Raw genomic sequence first — 22,552 nt, 5'->3', positions numbered from 1 at the left:
GCTATTTCTCCTGTAATACAATGTTATACTTTTCCTATGCTGTTTAAGTATGCTGTGAAGCTATTTCTCCTGTAATACAATGTTATACTTTTACTATGCTGTTTATGTATGCTGTCAAGCTATTTTTCCTGTAATACAATGTTATACTTTTCCTTAGCTGTTTATGTCAAGCTATTTTTCCTCTAATACAATGTTATACTTTTCCTTAGCTGTTTATGTCAAGCTACTTTTTCTGTAATACAATGTTATACTTTTCCTTAGCTGTTTATGTCAAGCTATCTTTCCTGTAAAACAATGTTATACTTTTCCTTAGCTGTTTATGTATGCTGTCAAGCTATTTCTCCTCTAATACAATGTTATACTTTTCCTATGTTGTTTACGTATGCTGTCAATACATTTATGTTATTACGTTCTTAATTTATGATTAATTTCCTGACATCTACAAAAGCGTCTATAGAAATTATTTAACATTCTTCTACGTCAGTTAGCGTCTCTTTATGTTTCCTACTGATTGTCTCTCGGTACAACAACGGTAAGTGTATGAGCGTAAAATTATAAAATCCAGGGTTCGAGTTCGACCCTCCACGTCGGACACAACAGATTGCCAAATGTGGCTTTCATATAAAACTAATTGTATTTCTTTCATCTATTGTTCAGTTAATTAACATAATTATCTTTGTTTTCTCTACCAAATGATCAGCTATTAACGTTTTTGTTTGATTTCTCCAAGCCCGTTCCCTTGGCTGTGGTTTCGCTAGATAGTATATACGTACGGCTCTACTCCTGATTAATTAATATTGTGTTTCTTCTGATTTCTAACTCATTTCTTTCACATCTTGGTGCGTATCTGTCAAATACTTGAACGTTATTCTTATCTCCAAATTAAAGTGTTCCTATAAAGTGCTTATGCAGTATCTTTCTTTTTTTTATTAAGTACTAGTTTATAGTCTAAAAATATCCTGGTATTTCTAACCGTTCTTTTTGTTCTCTGATAATTGTAGTCCCGAAGATTGCTGGCCGAGTCCTATTAACGTCTCCGCATCTCTTCTGTCAATGATCACAGAAAACGTAGCTGTACAATTTATTCGCATTTGTTCTTTGCGAAAATGATTTTCCTGAACTGTGAAACGTAGTCCTAACACAGCAGTTTTATATCCGTCCTTATAATCAGCGATTGGATAGAAGAGAAGCTGTTTAGACATGACCTGGAAATAGGGAACATGAAAATTACTCTTATGAGGGTTGTTGAAAGCAATAAAAATAACGGAAAAACACACACCCAACTTTTGTAAGTTTTATAGATCGATAGAAATGGATTACTGGGTGAAGCTATATTGTCTAGCCGTTTCGGGCGATAACTTTCGTCTCCCCTGAAACGTTAATTTATTGAAAGCTCAACATTTTATGTCGCTTTGTGAGCGTAAAAATAAGGTAGCGAATATTAAAGTTCAAAACTGTACACCCTTATTGGCACAGCGTTAACAGCTGAGAGTTAAGGTGTTCGTTCACTAGTGGTTTGTCTACGGTTTTGGGAACAAGGTTATGTTTCATCCTTTAACTCTTTTAAATACGAAACTTATGTCCTTATGTTACATGCATAAGTTAAAAGGAAAACAATCGTTGGCAAATACTTTAAAATGTTATAATCATTAGTTCGTTTAAGTGAAAGGTATTCTTAGCTATTAAACTATATGAACGATCAGCTACATGCAGTTTTAATTAAACAAAAGTAGAATCTTTTTTGTTTAAATGTTGCGTTCAAACCTAGAGGTTGTACAAAATAATATCTCCAACCTGCTCTCCGTTTAGGTACCATCTGAGGACAGGAGGACTGGTAAATGTCGAAGAAGAACAGTTGACGTCAACGTTTTCACCAAGTTCGTAACTTGACTTTAAGCCAGATATGTGTATCTCTCCTTTCGCTACGAAAAGAAAGAATGTAAGGTATTATCGCGATAAAAAATTAACTTCTGATAATTATAGTCAACTAATAATTCCATGTCATCACCTGCCTTATGCAGTATATTACTGTTTTGTAAAATAATTAAACCTGAAAGACACGCAGAAGGGAATTCTTTGCTATTATAGTGGTTGTATCTAATTGTAAAGAATTGTTTTCTTTGTTTGAAAATAACAAATATTCTAAAAGCAATAGAGAAGACAGCTCTATCATGATGACAGCAAATATTTTCTGGACAGAAAGTACAAGTGAAGTAAAGTCTTTCATAAATTTTTGATTCATGTTAAGTGACGTTATAACAAGAAAATAACAAAACAAACCATAAATGTTTGAATTTTGGTTTATAAAAAAAATATAAAATACTCAACCATAAATATTTATATATCAGTAAAAGCATACTAGGCTCTCTTTCTTACTAACTGCTTTTGTTAGGATCATCTCATGTTTTTTCAACATTTAATTTAGGACTAAAGATTTTTAACAATTCTAAGTTTATTAGAGTAAGGGTTAAACCACAACTTTAGCATCATATATCTACGTATACGGAGTGAACGTTCTCAAACGAGAGTGAAACAAATTAGCTACATCTAGTGTGTGAATTACGAAATACAAATACAAAGTTATTTCCAGCACAACATTGCTTATATACAGATATGAAGGCCCAGCATGGCCAGCTGAGTTAAGGCGTTCGACTCGTAATCTGAGAGTTGCGGGTTCAAATCTTCGTTGCACCAAACATGCTCGCCCTCCCAGCCGTGGGGACGTTATAATGTCACAGTCAATCCCACTATTCGTTGGTAAAAGTGTAGCCCAAGAGTTGGCGGTGGGTGGTGATGACTAGCTGCCTTCCCTCTAGTCTTACACTGCTAAATTAGGGACGGCTATCACAGATAGCCCTCGAGTAATTTTGCGCGAAATTCAAAAACAACAAAATAGTAACCCAAGCGTTGGCGATGGGTGGTGATGACTAGCTGTCTTCCCTCTTTTCTTACACTGCTAAATTAGGGACGGCTAGCGCAGATAGCCCTCGAGTAGCTTTGCTCGAAATTCAAACACAAACAAAGAATACACAAATGAATCTCTTATTCGTTTCTTAGAAGGAATTACATCCATGTTTTTCGATGTCGAAGATTTACCTGATAAACCTTTGAAAACATAAACTGAGACAAAACTTTATTGTAGACATTGATTAACAACAGACTGAAAACGCAGAATTATTGTAAAAATATTGATCGCTTTCGATGTCATGTTAGGGAAGGTTAGACACTAAGTACTATGTCGGTTACGTTTTATATAAAACCTTGTTTTTAATGTTCAAATATATCAAGGTTACAATGGAGAATAAAGAAAAATGAAGTGGTTTATATTACTTAACGTAACAGAAAATAGCAACACGTGTAAAAATATATTAACAACTTAACTTTAAAATAACGTCTTTTATCTATTTTAACAATTGATATTTAGCCTAAGTGAATTTTGAAGGACGTTCTTTAACCAATGCAAATAAGCTTAAAACAGAAGTAAAGTGAATAATAAAAAAATTTAAAAACAAAATCAAATAATTGGTTTGTTTGAATTTCGCGCAAAGCTACACGAGGACTATCTGTGCTAGCCGTCCCTAATTTAGCAGTGTAAGACTAGAGGGAAGACAGCTAGTCATCACCACCCACTGCTAATTCTTGAGCTACTTTTTTACCAACGAATAGTGGGATTAACCGTAACATTATAACGTAATGAAGGAACGTATATATTCAACATCATTATATACCTGTGAGAAAATGTTTACAGGTACATTACTAGTAATAGTCACCCCAGTGATACAGCTGTACGTCTGTGAACTTGTACTGCTAAAAGCCGGGTTTCGAGACCCGTGGTGGGCAATGCACAGACAGTCCTTTGTGTAGGTTTGTGCTGAATAACAAAACGTTACAAAAACAAAATAAAGAGAAAAGGCACACACATATTTGTTTGTGAACCATCTGGTCAAAGTATTTAAAAACACCATGACATTACCATGAACACTTTGTTAGGATTTGAACCATAAATAAGTTAAAAACTATAGAATATTTATATTAACACTATGTGAAATTATTATAAATACCCTGAATAACTTTTTTATTGCTTATTAGACAACTATCAGGTTTTACATGAATCTTCACTTGAATAGACAGCATGGATTGGAAAATGATCATAACTTTCAGACCAACAGTTTCTATCTGCAATTTTTATCGATGTATTCCTATCTATACTTTGCTGTTATTGTCATTTATTCCTACAGATAAAGGCTAAACATTATTATGAAAATTATAAGTCTTCATTTTAAAGCACAAAAGAAATCTCTGTATTTCTCGTCAAAATAACACTATGTAACAAAATTTTTACTTTTTCTTGTTCCTGGACAGAAAGTGTTATTTCCCAATTGCTTATGCCTAAAGTAAATGGAAAAAAACCTATTTTTCTCTTCAAACTTTGCTTTTGTGACCAGGGAGTGTATAACAAAAACATGATGAGAGACTATATTTGGGGGCTGATACGTGAAAGTGATTTACATTACAGTCGCAAATCTTGAAAAACTACTCACTTCTAAACATTTTGTATAACTTTAGTATAAATACGTGTAAATCTTGATTCATATGTTGTTTTATTCAAACCTTATGTAAATGAAAATGTGCAAATTTGCCCGTTTTTACACAGAAAATAGGTTAATTTCTAAATTTCATTATCCAGGTCACAAAAGTAACGTTTGAAGGGGATAATAGCCATTTTCTGTACTTTTACAACATAAGCAATTAAAAAATAACACACACTATCCAGGAACAAAATTTGTGTTACATAGTGTAATCTTAGTTCCATTTTATTGGACAGTTATTTAAATTGTATACAACAATTTACAAAAATATCCAGCGTGTTTTTACAATCAATAACATAGCAGTTGTCATCACTGTATAGTATTGAAATTAAACAATAATACACTAATTGTCTTCACTATATTGTATTTAAATTAAACAATAATACACTAATTGTCTTCACTATATTGTATTTAAATTAAACAATAATACGCTAGTTGTCTTCACTATATTGAAGTTAAACAATAATACGCTAGTTGTCTTCACTATATTGTATTAAAGTTAAACAATAATACGCTAGTTGTCTTCACTATATTCTATTGAAGTTAAACAATAATACGCTAGTTGTCATCACTATATTCTATTGAAGTTCTCACGTATTGCTTTATAACTTTATTTTGAATTATAATAAATTTTACAAACCAATTAACAGCCTGGCTAGCGCTGTACGAACATAGAGATGAAAGTTTGAAATGTGGACTGCAGTTTCTTTTGGAATTAGTAAAAATTATAAGTAAGATTCAAAGATCAAACATTTATGTGTAAATAATGTTCTGATGTGTATTTTGTACATTACTACGAATATTCTTTGTAGCATGACTTTGTAGCATGACTGAAAGTTTACTGTTGAATGGCTTGTTCCGCCAAGTTACGTGAAATGTCATTGGCCGCATTTTGCAACATTATTAATCCACACTGCAGATAGCCCTCGTGTAGCTTTGCGCGAAATTGAAAACAAACCAACAAATCGTTATTAAAGGACTTAATCTAACTGTTAGTGTAATAGCATAGAAAACTTATGACCCCTCGTGGTTCACCGGTACCTGTGATTGCTTGTAACGTTAAAAATCAGGTTTTAAGTTTTTTAAATAAAGAACATGAAGCTCATTAGTCCAGTTGCTAGAAAAAAAATTCGGAAAGTTCCTACTTTGACAAATTATCCCGACAACTAAGTTTCTAAGGCGTTTCATCCACTGGATTTTAAATAAATAAAACGTATTTGAGGGATTTACTTTAGAGAAACGCTGTTGCTTGAAGTGTTTATGAACATTCAGCCATCTCCCCTATCGTGTAACGACGTTTCAGTTCTATCTCTAATCCTTCTTTTATGTCAGTAGCTAAGGAACGGCGAGTGTGTGAAGCAATCAACGTGTGGAAAACTGGACAACTCTGACTGTGCTGGGATTTCATTTATGTCCAAACGTCGTACTGGAATGCTAACTTCAGGGGCAGGTTTGTTGTCTTTCCTTTGATGTATTCTATTCTATTTTGTTCTTGCTGATGTCTATCATTATTATTTTCGGTAAAGATACGCTAGACCACCCACATCTGCCCAAACTTCTGCCAGTACCTCTTAAACCTGGGAATATTACATAATGACCCACTTATGTTCCACTGTTGGGTGTTATTATTGTGGCTGCAATTTATTGATTTATTTTTGTTTGTTCATTAATTTACATTTAATTATATTATATATATTCAAGAGAATATTAAGTGAAAATATTCAATAATTCCCTTAAGAGAAATCGTTCCAATGCTTGATGCAATTTTTAAGTGTGTTTAACTTAAAATGATTAGAATGTCCAAATTTTGTGAAAATGTCAGATGTATATATATAAAAAGAGATATGCTACAATGTCTTAGTGAGGCTTACGGATCGTTAACGAGCAATTAATTACCCATTTGTAATAAAGATACAAAACGAGCATCTAAGTGGACTTCATTAGGTACAGTTTATTTGTGAAGTTACGCCTATTGGTAAACGTCGTTTTGTTAACTGTGAAATTTTATAAATCCAGCAAGCAATACAGGATAATGAAGAAGAACCATTTTGATAGCACGTGCGTGAAGAGAGATTGAAAATTTCATGGAAGTAATAAAAGACCGGAAAAAAAATTTAAAAGAAAGAAAGAGAGAAAGTGAAAAGAAAACCAGGGAAAAAGAAAGATCAGAACCATAAGAACGAAACAAGATTAATAAACTAATTAGAAATAAAAATCGATTTGACCAAAGACAACATTAAGAAACTGGAGGAAAATTTTAGAAGGATTATGACAGAAAGATTAAGTGTAAAAAATATATTAATGAAGTAAAAATGAAAGTAGAAAATGGTACCTGAAGTAAAAGAGGATTATAGCATCAACTTCAAAGTAGTCATAGAAAATTTAAAGGGTTGTCAATTACAGTATAAAACACACAGAAACTAGACTGGCAGATACAAGGATGAAGACAACCAAATCTTTGAATATGTTTAAGAATTTAAGTGGAAACCTCAGTTAACTATGTAGTATCGAATAGGAAAACCTATATAACTTATGAAAGTTACTGGTTCTCTTGTGCCACTTGTAACTACGAGGACTTTCTGGATAATAGTAAGTCAGTTCACCAACATTACCCAATCAAAATAAGAAGAGACAATGACGTAAGTGTAGCATGGTGGTTTTATTACACACTATTATCTAATCAAAATAGGAAGAGACAATGACGTAAGTGTACCATGGCGGTTTTATCATACACTATTATCCAATCAAAATAAGAAGAGACGATGACGTAAGTGTAGCATGGAAGTTTATTAGGCACTATTTAAATAATTTTTTAACTAAATAAATGGAATAACAAACGTCAAGCTATTGAAATTACTCATTTATTTCTGTTAAAACTAGTGAGTGCTTTGTAAGTGTTAAGGGTATATTTGCATAACAAGTTCCAAAACTTAAATTAGAATAATAATTCTTCAATTATTTTTTTACATATTCTAGATATAAAATGTTGTCATTTTCAACACAACTTAGTATACTTCCCAAAAACAAATTTTAAAAAGTCCAAGTTCTTTACCAAAGGATACATTGTATTGGCTAAGAAAACATTGTCTGTTAAGAAAATAATTAGCCTGTCTTGTTTTTCTTATGAGTTTCAGTCTCTTAGATTTTACTGTTGCAGCTACTTCCAATCCTTTTATGTCACACAGCATGTGGCTTGAACAATCACAGGCTCAGAAGTCGCTCCAGGGGAAGTTTAAAAGCCATTAGTTTCACAGGCTCAGAAGTCGCTCCAGGGGAAGTTTAAAAGCCATTAGTTTCACAGGCTCAGAAGTCGCTCCAGGGGAAGTTTAAAAGCCATTAGTTTCACAGGCTCAGAAGTCGCTCCAGGGGAAGTTTAAAAGCCATTAGTTTCACAGGCTCAGAAGTCGCTCCAGGGGAAGTTTAAAAGCCATTAGTTTCACAGGCTCAGAAGTCACACCAGGGGAAGTTCAAAAGCCATTAGTTAGATCCGATTATAAACTGCTTGTGTCAATTTAGAGTAAATAAACTATGAGAATAACAACATTTGGTTTCGTGAGAATGTGACTGTATGGTCAGAAATGAACTGAATAATCTAATGAGAAGTCCGCAGAATTTAGGTGAAAACTACGATCCACGAAAAATTTTACTGTCTCTAAGCTTTCTTTTCGTACCTAAAAATATTTTTGTGTTAAATTATATTTTTTGTAAGTTTAAACAGACTTTATCCTTTGAAAATATACCATAAATTTGTGTATTTATTTAATGAATATGATAGAATGTGACAAAATATTCTCATGAGGTAAAATAAACGTGCTAAAATAAAAATAAAATTGAAACTAATTAGATATATTAAATAATTCTTTCTGGCAACAATAACAACCAATAGTAAGAATTTCAAGACAAAAGTAACAACCAATAGTAAGAATTTCAAGACAAAAGTAACAACCAATAGTAAGAATTTCAAGACAAAAGTAACAACCAATAGTAAGACAAAAGGAAGATTGTTTTGAAACATTATTTCATGTTTGCCCATGAATTTCGCGCAAAGCTACACGAGACCTATCTACACTAACCGTCCCTAATTTAGCATTTTAAGATGAGAGGGAAAGCAGCAAGCTATCACCACCCACCGCCAACTCTTGTGCTACTCTTTTACCAACGAATAGTGGGATTGACCGTCACATTAAAACGTCCTCACAGCAGAAATGGCGAGTATGCTTGGTGTGACGGGGATTCGAACCTGTGACCATCAGATTACGAGTTGTGCGCCTTAGTAATATTTTGGAAAGCTCTTAACGCATAAATAAGAGAAAAAAGCAAACTATATACATTTTTATGTATATATAATGCACATATAATTTTTATGTTTAAAGTTTCTGCTATTCAGTAAGTTTGTACTAAGTTGTCGAAGTTTAATAATCTAATCGTACTTGCATTCTACTAGAATATGAACTCTGGAAAAATTCACCAGAGGAAAGAAAGATATTAAATATATTATTTTATTATTATAAAGAAGTATTACTCTCCATTTCTAGGTATAAAGGAAATGTTGATTACAATATTCATATTAGCTGTGAAATACTGAAAAAAAAATTTCCTGAACGGAAAATTCTATGCCATTAGGTGTTTGTTTTTGAATTTCGCGCAAAGCTACTCGAGAGCTATTGAATCCCCGTCACACCAAACATGCTTGCCCTTTCAGCCATTGGGGACATTAAAATGTTACGGCCAATCCCACTATTCGTTGGTAAAAGAGTAGCTCAAGAGTTGGCGGTGGGTGGTGATGACTAGCTGTATTTCCTCTAGTCTTACACTGCTAAATTAGGGACGGCTAGCGCAGATAGCCCTCGATTAGCTTTGCCCGAAATGCAAAAACAAATAAACAGTCTTTAACTTTATAGTTTGTTAAATGTATAAATGTCGGTATTTGATTCATCAGTTCCGAATACAAAATATAGTTAACATAATCAACCAGTATTAATCAAATAGTTAACAGAATCCACCAGTACTAATCAAATAGTTAACAGAATCCACCAGTATTAATCAAATAGTTAACAGAATCCACCAGTACTAATCAAATAGTTAACAGAATCCACCAGTATTAATCAAATAGTTAACAGAATTCACCAGTACTAATCAAATAGTTAACATAATCAACCAGTATTAATCAAATAGTTAACAGAATCCACCAGTACTAATCAAATAGTTAACAGAATCCACCAGTATTAATCAAATAGTTAACAGAATCCACCAGTACTAATCAAATAGTTAACAGAATCCACCAGTACTAATCAAATAGTTAACATAATCAACCAGTATTAATCAAATAGTTAACAGAATCCACCAGTACTAATCAAATAGTTAACAGAATCCACCAGTATTAATCAAATAGTTAACAGAATCCACCAGTACTAATCAAATAGTTAACAGAATCCATCAGTATTAATCAAATAGTTAACAGAATCCACCGGTATTAATCAAATAGTTAAGATAATCCACTAGTATTAATCAAATAGTTAAGATAATCCACCAGTATTAATCAAATAGTTAACATAATCCACTAGTATTAATGAAAGGTATATAGTTATTTTTTAATAATTTCCTGTCTTCTCGTTAGCTTATTATTGTTGCTTAAATGAATCACCTGGATAGAGATTAATTAACTTCACTCCCTTAAGGAAAACTTTCTCCACACTCCTTGAATACTCCTGGATAATCATTGAAGTACAACGTAGACGGGTAGGGCTGTGCCATCCCAGAGTTGGTTTAACAACGAAGTTAAGGACTAGCCTGGACAAAAACAGTCTTCCTTTTTTCAAAGGAGGGATAATCTTTTGATGAGACGTTTGTACCTAGAATAATTAGAAAATTTAGATAATGTACTGAATTCAAGTATATTCTTACCCTATTATAATTTTACTATACAACAATTATAGATTTGCTCTTGACAAAACTTCTCAAAACTCTAATAATAAAGACTTGAAAATAAAAAATCATCATGTTTATGAGTAAATAAATGAATACTTAAGTCTGAAGTGAGCCACCAAAATGGCTCTGATTTCAGTTATATAAAAACTGGATTCAGTGATGTCGAGAAAACCCACTTGTAGAGAAATATATATGTAAAAACGGCTCGTTTGGGTTGAGAAAAAAATTTACGTAGAGCAGCGAACAACGTTTCGACCTTCTTCGGTCATCGTCAGGTTCACAAAGAAAGGAAGAGGTAACTGACCGGAAGCTGACCACATGTTTGAAAGGGGTTGTGTAACCGAGTGTCGGAATGTAGAGGGCGTGATTAGATGTTTGAATATATAATTTTATATTATTTATTTTATTATTATAATTTATTATATTATTTTTAATGTAGGTATAAAGGTGTTCCTTTGTATTGGTTTATTTTGGGATGAGAAACTGGATTCGTTTAATCTCAATAAAAGAAAGCTAAAATTTCCAAGTATTTTGTAAACAAACACGAACTTTCGGCCCTTCTTACAATACTTTAGTCAATATTAGAAAAAAGGAAGTCGAAGTATCAGTTGGTCATTTTACGATGGAAATCTGATCACTTAACTAATAAGAATTATCATACATATTGTAATACTTTCAGTGAACAAGCTCTGAGTTTTGAAACGTTTTCCTTTTAAAGATTACTTGAAAACACATTTAAAGTGTTTGATGCTATTAAATAATAGAATACGTAAATAGAATTCAGTAATTTAAACCTGTAACATAAGACAAAGGAATTACAAATAATGAATTATTTTATGTTCTTTGCTGATCTTCAAACATCACTTAACAAGTCTGTACTTTTATTGACATTTCCAACGTGAAACACAGTTTATTTGGAACATGGATTAAAAGAATTCCACCTCTTATCAGATAAATGGTAAATATACCCATCTTTTATCAGATAGCTAGCAACTATTCCCAGCTCTGTAAGATAGATGGTAAAAGTCAGTGGTATTCGAGGTTACTCTTAATGATATTGTATATTAAAAGTAAAGAAAATTTTCAAAACGAAGTAGATGCAGGATGGCTAACATCAGTGCTTCCAAAACAAAGAAAACAAGACAGTGTGGATGTCAGTTGACCATCTCTAGGTAACAGCAGAGACACACAGCGAAGCAAAATAATATTAATAAACAAAAACAGGATAAAGAAAACAAGACAGTGTGGATGTCAGTTGACCATCACTAGGTAACAGCAGAGACACACAGCGAAGCAAAATAATATTAATAAACAAAAACAGGATAAAGAAAACAAGACAATGTGGATGTCAGTTGACCATCCCTAGGTAACAGCAGAGACACACAGCGAAGCAAAATAATATTAATAAACAAAAACAGGATAAAGTTAGTTGTGATTGAATAGTTATATATATTATTACAAGTTGATTCTTGCTTGTGCTATTATGTACTATTATGTAAGGATGATACAAATGCCATACCCCCTCTTTTGTTTGTATTGTTTTTGATAGATTGATATTCGCTACTCCTACGTTTACTCCCTTTTGTTTTTGACGGATTGATATTCGCCACCCATACGTTTAATTCCTTTTATTTTTGATGATTTGATATTCGCTAACCCTACTTTTACTTCCTTTTATTTTTGATGGTTTTATATTCGCTTACCCTACGTTTACTCCCTTTTGTTTTTGATGTATTGATATTCGCTAACCCTACTTTTACTTCCTTTTATTTTTGATGGTCTTATATTCGTTTACCCTACGTTTACTCCCTTTTGTTTTTGATGTATTGATATTCGCTACCCCTACGTTTACTTCCTTTTGTTTTTGATGGATTGATATTCGCCACCTCTACGTTTACTCCCTTTTTTGAAAACCTTTACTCGTTTGCTTGTATTTTTAAGGCAATGTTTCGATAGACGTAGCAGGATTATTTTTGTATACATATTCCAAATGTAATGTTTAATACCTTCTGTTTTTGGCTGTGATTCTTGTTTCACCGTGAATTTAAGCTTTAAAATGAAAACTAAATTTCTGTAAGAAAACCAACTATAAAGGGGAACGATAACATCGTTTACATTAGGATTATGATATCTTAAAAATATTATTAGTTATCAATAGTACTTATAAACGTGGATACTCTGTTTGAAACTACGTCATCTCAGTGTAATGGTTGACAGCATTGTTTTAGTTTTTGAGTTATCATATAATAACAAAGAAGCAGAACAAAAAGTTAAAACTTGTTGACACTCTCAGAACTTATGACTCAGTCATCACTTAGATAGTGTTGTGAAAAGGAACACTCTATAGGCTTATACATTTCTCATGATGTTTCCAGGAGGTATTTAAAATACCATTTCAATGAACAATCCGAGCCATCTCTACATAGGCAGTGCTGCCACCTGCCAGATAACATCCTCACAGATGAAAGGATGTAACGTGTTCAAGAGCGTATCACACCTCAGGTTTTTGATATTCAGAACAGTTTACTGGTATGCCAAAAACCCGAGGTTCGTCCAGTCTCTCATAATCTTGCAGCTTATCTATTTTCAATTTCATAGCATGCTATTTAATAATCGTAATGTATGTGATTTTCAGTTCAACAACGTAAAACAGTGGATTATCATAGCCTTTGGACTAGGCATTCCCCAATGACTAGCTTGCTCAGAATATGAATTTGAGGGTTAAGGATTAGCTTCCCATGCTCCGTGCTCCGGGGCTCTGAGTATATAACGCGAATGATCACGAAATTCTTCTTTTCAGCGATGTTGAATAACTGTCTTACCCCAGGTGTATCAGTTCAACATTATTGACCATTATATGAAGATAGTTCTTATGTAGCTTTGTGTGAAAATGTCAACATTCTTTCGAATTTATTTTAATTCATAGTTTTATAGAGTTGATATAGGCTCATAATATTAACTTTTGTTAAACATCCTTTTCACTGGATATATCAAATAAATAACTGAACCGAGAGTAGTTGAACTTGGAAAAAAACCCCACCAGGAACATTTTTGAAATACTCTACCTTACACGAAATTAGCCCCCCAGTGGCACAGTGGTATGTCTGCGGACTTACACACTAAAAACCGGGTTTCGATACCCGTGGTGGGCAGAGCACAGATAGCCCATTGAGTAGCTTTGTGCTTAATTCTAAAAAAAACATATAAAACATACACGAAATTAACTTTAAACATTATATACAGAAGCATATAAGCATTAGAAGTACGTTAAGATCTTATCTATGTTCAGATATCGCGTACTAATTGTAATTGTGTTTTACGTGCACGTGGTTACGAATATATTCTGAATTGTCGAGCTTTGCAGTTTCTGATTTTAAGTATAACTAAACCATAAAGCAGAAATTGTAGATTTATAGAAGATTACTTAAACAAAATTGATTACATATGTTAAGAAGTGTACAGATCACAAATTATGTTAAATATATATATATATATACACATAAAAAAATTGTAATATTTTCCTTTATCCAAACTTTATTTAATAATATCGAAGTAGGATATGACACAAACTTATAATCTATCCTGTTAGACATTTCAAAATTCGAAATGAACTAGGAAATTTCCATATAAGGATAAAATTGGACAACAAAACGAGAAAGTACTAGATATTAAACATTATAAATTAATAAAGCCAACACGAGTTTATTGCAAAGTAAGATTAAAGACTTTTAAATGTAAATAAGGGCCTATACTATACTGAGATAAAGTTAACTTTATGGTTCTGATATGATTTTATGTTTTTAAAGTAATGATAAACAGTATAAGGAAATAACTGTTCTCGACGTCAGTTCTTATATAAAAGGAAAATATAAAAGTTTATATATATATATTAGTTTGTTATAACTCAAAAGCAAGCCAAAACAAAAACAAATTAAACAAAGAACGCTACATTTACTGAAAAGATCCCACGGTAAAAGCTGTAATGTAAGATTACACATATTAAATTTTGGAAGAAATTAATCCATTTTGAGTCTACATAAGGTGACACATTTTTATGTGATACAACAATAAGAGATATTATCGGATAATTACTTAGAAACAGTAAATCAGAATATATCTCCTTGCTAAAGCTTATATATTTATAAAGTCACAGTATTGTTGAAGTCAAATTATCAAACCACTGAAACATTTATTGGATGTGGTTTCGAAACCTAATATTTCGAGAGAAGAAACAGCAAAGATGTTGCTGTAAGTTAGTTATAAAGTGCACCATTTTAGCCCCCTAGTGGCTCAGCGGTATGTCTGCGGACTTACAACGCTAAAAACCGGGTTTCGATTCCCGTGGTGGGCAGAGCAGAGATAACACATTGTGTATCTTTGTGCTTAATTTGAAACAACAATAAACATTTTATTTCGCTGCTTTTTATCAAAGAATTACACGGGATTTTGGACTGAACCAGTTTTATTCTATGGATTATGGACTATATGGATAAAATAGAGTTAGTAAGATGTTTAGTTTAATAGGACTAGACGTGCTTTATTACCTAATTCTGGGTTCATTTCCCTCTCTGTGGACTCAGCAGACAGCCCTATGTAGCTTTGCTATAAGAAAACACATACCGAGTTGTTACGCTACTTTGCAACTTGAGAATCTGATGATCTGTTTCAGAATAATAGTATCTCTAATGATACAATGTGAGAAACCAATATCATGTTTCTAATTACAGTGAGAGGAAGTGATAGGCGTTTACGTGAGGGTGGTCAGTTTCACTTCTGTTTTCTCCTTTAAAGAAGCTAAGCTCTTTTAATACTGTCTCTTTGCATGAACTTATTGTTTTTGGTTCATAAAAAAATCGTTTCTTTTATCTGCACAACTGAAAGAAAACACTCTTACGTTTTTATGTGAAGCAGGTTTATTTATAGCTTCTGACTGTATAAAAATGTGTGAGGTATTTAATAACATACTATTTCTTGACAAGTTGGATTATTTGAAACCTACTTACGTTTCTGCTACGTCTAAAATCATACTTGAATAAGTCTTCAGCAAAACTCCTCCTGGTCATTGAATCGTACTAGCACAAAATACACTAGATATGAAACCTAAATGTGTACACATCTTGAAACTCTAGAAACTGAGTTAAAGTAACAACAACAAATGCATCTTTGGGCTGTTGTGATTTTCATCACACTTGTTAGGGCTAATGAACCATCTTGTGTCCACAACGTAATCGTTTTTAACTTCAATAATGTCTTTTATAACTTTAATCCGATGGTCGTGGGTTCGAATCCCCATCACATCAAACATGCTCGCCCCTTTTAGCTGTGGGGTGTTATAATGTGACGATCAATCCCACTATTATGTGGTAAAAGAATAGCCCAAGAGTTGGCCCTCTTGCTTTACATTGCTAAATTAGGGACGGCCAGCGCAGATAGCCCTCGTGTAGCTTTACGTAAATAAAAAACACAACAAAAACAAAATTTCATTATTTACATAAATAATAAAAAAGAAAATTTTGACTACCTTAGCTTAACGTACGATATTACATTGTTGCATTGAAACGGTAGGTGGCAAGTTTTTATTTTTGTTTACAGAATGATGATTTTATTAACTAACAAACTATTTTTGGTGAGTTTGACAAAAGCATCTATTGCAAAAGGCAATTTTTAGGACATTTATGACGAGTAAAGAGCAAAGAGTTATATTTATACAAGTTCTACAAATTGCATCTACTAATAAAAGCTAAGATTCTGATACGAAGAGAGGTCATGTCTGTGTGTATTTGTTTGATGCTGTATTACATGAAACGTGAAATTATATTGTATCGTATTGTATTGTGTTCTCGGGAAAAACAATAGTTATTAACTCTGGAAATGAAATACCATTGGATTCAAATTTAATGTTGTTTAGTCGTTTACTTCTCAAATCAATACGTCTTACAGTGCAACAATATTTGAGGAAGGTTTAATATTACCCTTATACAACATTTGAAGAAGATTTAATATTACCCTTATACAACCAGAGCACGCAAACAATTGTACGAAACGTATCGCAAGTAGAAAAATATTAAAACACATGTTAGACGCAGACGTGGAAAAATACACTTGAAAAGAGAAATGATTATGTTATGATATTTTCGTTGGGCGGTCTCCGGTTTCATTAATTTACTAACATATATAGATGTTATCGAAATACATTTATAAGTTTTTTATGAAACAATGTGTGTTTGTGACGATCAAATGTAAATTATATATTGTGTAAGCAAACTCGTGTATATATTAGAGAAAATTAATACTGATAAAGTTAAGTAAACTATAACTGGCTGGGACCCTTCATATCAGTATAATTCGTTTACTGGGGCCCCCGCTGTTACAGCGGTAAGTCTACGGACTTACAACGTTAACATCAGGGGTTCGATTCCCCTCGATGGACTCAGTATATAGCTCCATGAGGCCTTACTATAACACACAAAAAAACACACATTCGTTTAGTGGGCTACCAGTTAATGCCTTTCTACTATAATGGGGGCTGGAATGCTGACTTCAATAGGTAAGTTTTAATTTCCTTACCCCCAAATGGTAGTATTTGGGAGAGCAGTCACCTTCACACAACTGTCTGTAGACAGTGAAGGGTGATATAGATGTGGGATGCTGTGAGCTTGAACACCCACATTTCGCTCTCTTAATTTCTATTTCTACATCTATTTCTACTCCTTTATTTCTTATCTGAGACTGACGAATGTAGGTTAAGACTGATAAACAATGTATCCCCATCGCAAGCGGGTCCTACTTCCACAGTCACCTCCAAAACCTAGGGTACATTTAATACCCAACATTGTGCAAAAACATTTCGAAATATACGTTAAAGTAAGCACGTTATGAAACTGACGATCATTGTATATGATTGAGAACATCGGTCTGCTTTTAACAACGGATTTTCCATAATTCAGTTTCGCAAATTTCGAAAATAATTTTAGTATTTCCTACCAAGTAAGGTCTTTTCATAAATAATTTTTTTAGTTTTTCACAAATTAACATTTTTTTTAAACTCATGTTTGTCATGTTTGGGTTCTAGAACGAATCATATGACTTACGTTTTGATTGGTCTATAGAAATCTATAACTAGTGGTTGTCAACAAATTATAGCATAACAACACGTAAAAAGATTTTGATGTAAAATTACATATGACATTTTGCGAAAAATCTATACGTGATGGAAAAAGTGGATATCATTCTCGGATTAAGTGTACAGAATTTACTGTAGAACATTTACAAATTTTAAGACAATAAAACCATTGCAGATTTGCGGTGAAATATATTTATGTATTTAAAGACGAATTTATATTTTAAGTCCACTATATTTGAAAGTTCCTAAGAAATTTAAATGTGTTTTTTTTATATTTAAGTCTATTTAATAAAATAAAACAACAATTGTTTATACCAAACAAAACGTGTAAGTCAAACATACTAACTAATTTTGAGTGATGTTTTTTTACAATGGTGGTATATTTGTATTCCTAGCGAAATTAGGTTAGTAGACACCCTGATTTATTTGCGCCAAACTTATGAATGGAATGATCGTGTACTTTTACGAGGGATCAGTATGACCAGTTGGTTAAGGCGCTCTACTAACAATCTGAGGATTGCAGGTTTGAAACTATGTCACACAAAACATGCTAGCCCTTTCAGCCATGAGGGCGTAATGTGACGGTCAATCCCACTATTAGTTCCTAAAAGAGTAGCCCAAGTGGTAATCAGGCACTTTTTCTCTAGTCTTAACACTGTTAAATTTTGGATGGCAGGCACAAAGAGCCCCTATTTAGCATTGCGCGAAATTAAAAATATGAGCTGAAATCGAATATTTGATCTGTTCTTATGATTTTATCAACATAAAGTAATATTACGATTGTTGTGAAACATTAGATATGAAATAAAACATTAATTAAAAAAAATGTTTTACCATAATGAATTTACAAGGAACAAATCAGTGTTACAGGAAGTAAAGTGTTCTTAGAAAGAACGGACATACAGACATAAATACAATGACTGATAAATGTATTTGTATATCCAAAATGGCGTACTCATGTGATGCATCAGGTCATCACAGAGTTCTAACAATTGTGGATCTTAATTCATACTATGATTCATCTGCGGGGGGGGGATAATAACAAAGAGTTTGGAGCCTAGTAGTTTTATGTACATCACGACCAAAACTGTCAAAATACATTTTTTCATGGCAGGCTGTTCCAAATACTCTGAAAGTATATTCTCTTAAGAGAATAGTCTTAATTAAAATTATTAATATTTAAATGTGGTTAGTAACCAAGAAACAAATTACGGAAGAAGTGTTTGTAAACGGTGGCAGACGTCAGATCTTTTACCAAGTGGACCGATTTCTTTAACAGTGATGAAAATTTAGCTATTTTGATTGCACAATAAGTTAGGACTTAGAGCTCGAACTCTAGACAATGAATCAATGAATTATTGATACTATTCTACGAGTTACCCATTTTTTAAGGGTATTGGTTCAAAAGTATAGACAATAGGATGTTCATATGAGGTTCCTAATCTTGCATTTGTTTTGTCAGACAAAATATAAGAGCTGGTACAATGGTGTGAAAATAGTTTCATTCATTTGGTTCATTTAGATGGGTAGGTAATATTCTCTGTGTACCTGGACAATTTTGACTGTCATAGTCTTCTCCCAGTGTCTCATTTCCACCATCACCATGAAAGATTCTTTCAAGATCGTAACAAATCACCAATATCTCGTGAAAGTGACTTTTGTCTCCTTTACAATATCATGGTGAATTTGATTATTACATTTCCCATTTTCACCCTTGGGTAAAAATTGTGAATCACGTGACAAATGTGGTTCTTTGAAGATTTATTTGCAATTAAGCAAGACACTCCACGTGCCTTTGGTTTCCTTTCTGAATTTATGTCACTCTGAGTCTAAACATCTGTTTCGCAGCAAAATATGTACTAACCCACATAAGTTAAAGGGCTGAAGTCTTATTATTGAAAATGTCTTAATGATAAAAACAGATAGTTTCTTTTACTTAAAACACGTCAATATTGGAACCTCACTGATCCTAGTAGAACATAGTAGATTAAAATGAACTAAATAACTAACTACCTCTTTATCATCGATGAACCATTTGAGTAGAGCGGGCGGTTTAGAGGGCGCTGCGGTGCACGTAACATCAACTAGATCTCCCGGACCGTAACCATCATGGATTATTCCTTTCATTACTGGATTTTTGTCGGGTAACACTATAAAAAAAAACACAGCAAGTCCACGTAGTTTTAAAATGTCTTTTTAAACATTCATCAGTGATCAGAGAAAATTAAAACATGCAGATATACAACACATAAAATATGATATTAACAAATTGAGTACATTTTGTGTTTCATAAGGCTCAGAGAATGAATATGGACGTTTCACTCAATAATGTTTACTTAGAGACTTAGTAATCATTACAGTCGTAAGTTAGTAGTAAACGTTAATACTGAATTAAACACAATTGTTTATTTTAAGAATATTCCATTTTATCGTCACATAAATAGTAAAATAATTTTAAGCAGATTAGATCATTGTAAGTTGATAAAGTTTCTTGGTAGGAAGAGTTATAGCGAATTGTAGAATTTCTCGATTTTTACGTCATATAATTATTGTCCAATAATCACGCAAGAGTTTAATTCAAAGAGGTTTTACTCTCTTCATACGTCATTTGTTGACTTAAGTAGGGTACCAACAATGTGTCTTCTAGAAACACATCTTAGATATATCACTTAATCTCGAGTTCAAGGGAACGTAATTATTATTAAATTCTAAAATAATACTAATACAACTGAACTGGTTATTACCACAACATTTCGTGAGCAGGAGTTCAAACCTTACATTATTTTGTTATTCAAGTCTTTTAACCAAAGTTTGATATGTTTATTTTACAAAGTTTGTGTTACTTTTCTTTTAAATTTTATTAATAACGTTAAGAGCATAAAGTTAAATTAACACCAATTGTTATCATATAAAGTTAACTTATAGTCAAATATTACAACTGAAATAGGAAGCACCAGTCATAGTAGTGGTGTTGTCACTGGGTGTCTTGAGACGACTTTTCAGCTATTATTGACTGAAGTAACATTTATTTTAAAAAAGTATATGCTGATCTTGTGTAACAGATCTGTGTATTAACAAGTGATTCATTATACTTGGTTGTAATACAAAATAGCTACTTTAAAGGTAACCATGTTATGTAACGATAACTTTGGTTTAACTTAAACCAAATGTTTGCTGTCAGAAGCCCATACACGTTAATATAAAAGAGTAGAAACGAATTTCAATGAGCTTTACGAATCCCAACCTGTTTTGAAGAGGTTTGTTCATGTTTTGGATTTAATAGACTTATTTTTTAACCCAGCAAAGAGATGTACCAGATGTTACAGTTTAATTAAATATGTAAAAAATACAGTAAAGTCTGTTCCTCTAACCTGACCAAAACAAGCAAGACACAATTGGATGTATGGCAGGGTATGAACAGTTATTTAGTACAAAGAAACTGGTCAGTCATATCTTTACGATTGGATCTTTAGAAATGTTTGATGGGACAACATATATTGCTAGGTAGTAAGTTAAGGTTACAAGAATAAAATCTATGAACATAACATTTCTTCCCAATATCTCCAAGTGAAACGAACAGGAAAACCAAGGGTTAGTCAAAATTAAGGTTTCAGGGTACGTAGGATAGCAACAGTATACTATTTAGAAAATGAATACTTTAACAGTTTTGAACTGTATTACACATTTATTTTAAATAATTGGCTTTTGTTAGTCGTTGATAGGTGATTTTCAAATGAGTTCTTAGAAAAGTCATTAGTGAATCCGTATTAATTTAATAAACATCGTACATTGTGTTATGTTAATTGGCTTATACAACTACAATTCACTTCTTTTACATATCGTTTAGATGTTTAAATAATCATTTCTGATATACAGATAACTTAGACGAATCGTTGTTAGGGGTTTTGCATATTTTACAGATAAAGTTAAACACCGAGAAGATGTAATATTTTCTAAAAATACGCTATAACGTGACTATCGTGAAGCAAGTTCGAACATAATTTACTGAGAGAGAAACAAATTATTCAAGTTACTATTTTATATAAAAGAACTGTCGGTTCCACGAAGATTTCTCCATATACTTGTAATTTATCTTTCTTTACGAATTTAAAATCTTTGAACACAGTTTTCGTAGTTTCAGTTTTTTCAAGTTGTCTTCGCACTTTGTTAAAACAAGTAATGCATGTTTATGTCGCCAGCAATGAACACAACAGATACGCTCAACACAACAGCATGGTGAAATGGACCGTGTTCTCCACTTTTATAGCTTAGCGTACGTCCTGAACGAGGGTGAATTTCGTCTTATTATATTAAATTAATTTCTTGATGGAGTTTCGCGAAATTCAATAACATATTTTACGATCTGAATGTAAAATGAAAAGCCAGCTTAAATCCTTTAATGTTAATACAGAGTTTTATCAATACCAGGGTTCGAACTTTCATTTTATGAACTGATACACCTACACACACGTACTGTTATAGATGGGAAAGGACTGTTATTGTATGTTGAACTTAGGTGGCGCTACTAGGTGACTTTCTGCGCTCGCCGTTTGTAAAATTGAAGTGATAAAGTAGAGGTTGGGTAGTTAGTTAACATAATTTACCGCTAAGATGTGGCTATTCTAATGAAATGATGAGATTTGACCGTTACTCCTATAACGCAACCACGGCTCAAAAGTGCGAAAAGCAAGTTTTTTTTCTTTAGGTGGTAAAGGAACACGAGTCATGGAACTTTGGATCAACAATCGATTACACCAATCATTGGACCGCTCTCGACTCCATATAGAATAGCCTATAGACAGCAAAGGAAAATCTGGTCCTTCAACATTACACACACATACCTGTGAAAAAGTAGACTGAAGGACCAACCATAGAATAGCCTATAGACAGCAAAGGAAAATCTGGTCCTTCA

The 22,552-nt window shown here is 32.7% G+C and overlaps 1 protein-coding gene across 1 annotated transcript in view; it reads right to left on the bottom strand.

Annotated features, from left to right (window-relative positions):
• LOC143235154 (uncharacterized) overlaps positions 1 to 19,785 on the bottom strand; it is a 29,257-nt gene extending 9,472 nt beyond the window's left edge. Inside the window, exons 1-4 of the mRNA XM_076473029.1 lie at positions 19,654 to 19,785; positions 10,234 to 10,441; positions 1,795 to 1,922; positions 974 to 1,205 (exon numbers count right to left, since the gene is read on the bottom strand). Of these exons, the coding sequence (XP_076329144.1) occupies positions 974 to 1,205; positions 1,795 to 1,922; positions 10,234 to 10,441; positions 19,654 to 19,767 (682 nt within the window). The 5' untranslated portion in view covers positions 19,768 to 19,785. The remainder of the gene's footprint in view (positions 1 to 973; positions 1,206 to 1,794; positions 1,923 to 10,233; positions 10,442 to 19,653) is intronic.
• Between the last annotated feature and the right edge of the window lie 2,767 nt (positions 19,786 to 22,552).

Source organism: Tachypleus tridentatus, chromosome 12 (genome assembly GCF_004210375.1).
Source record: "Tachypleus tridentatus isolate NWPU-2018 chromosome 12, ASM421037v1, whole genome shotgun sequence".
Taxonomy (NCBI): domain Eukaryota; kingdom Metazoa; phylum Arthropoda; class Merostomata; order Xiphosura; family Limulidae; genus Tachypleus; species Tachypleus tridentatus.
The sequence above is the reverse complement of the archived record's forward strand: the minus strand, read 5'-3'. Positions and strand labels throughout refer to the sequence as shown.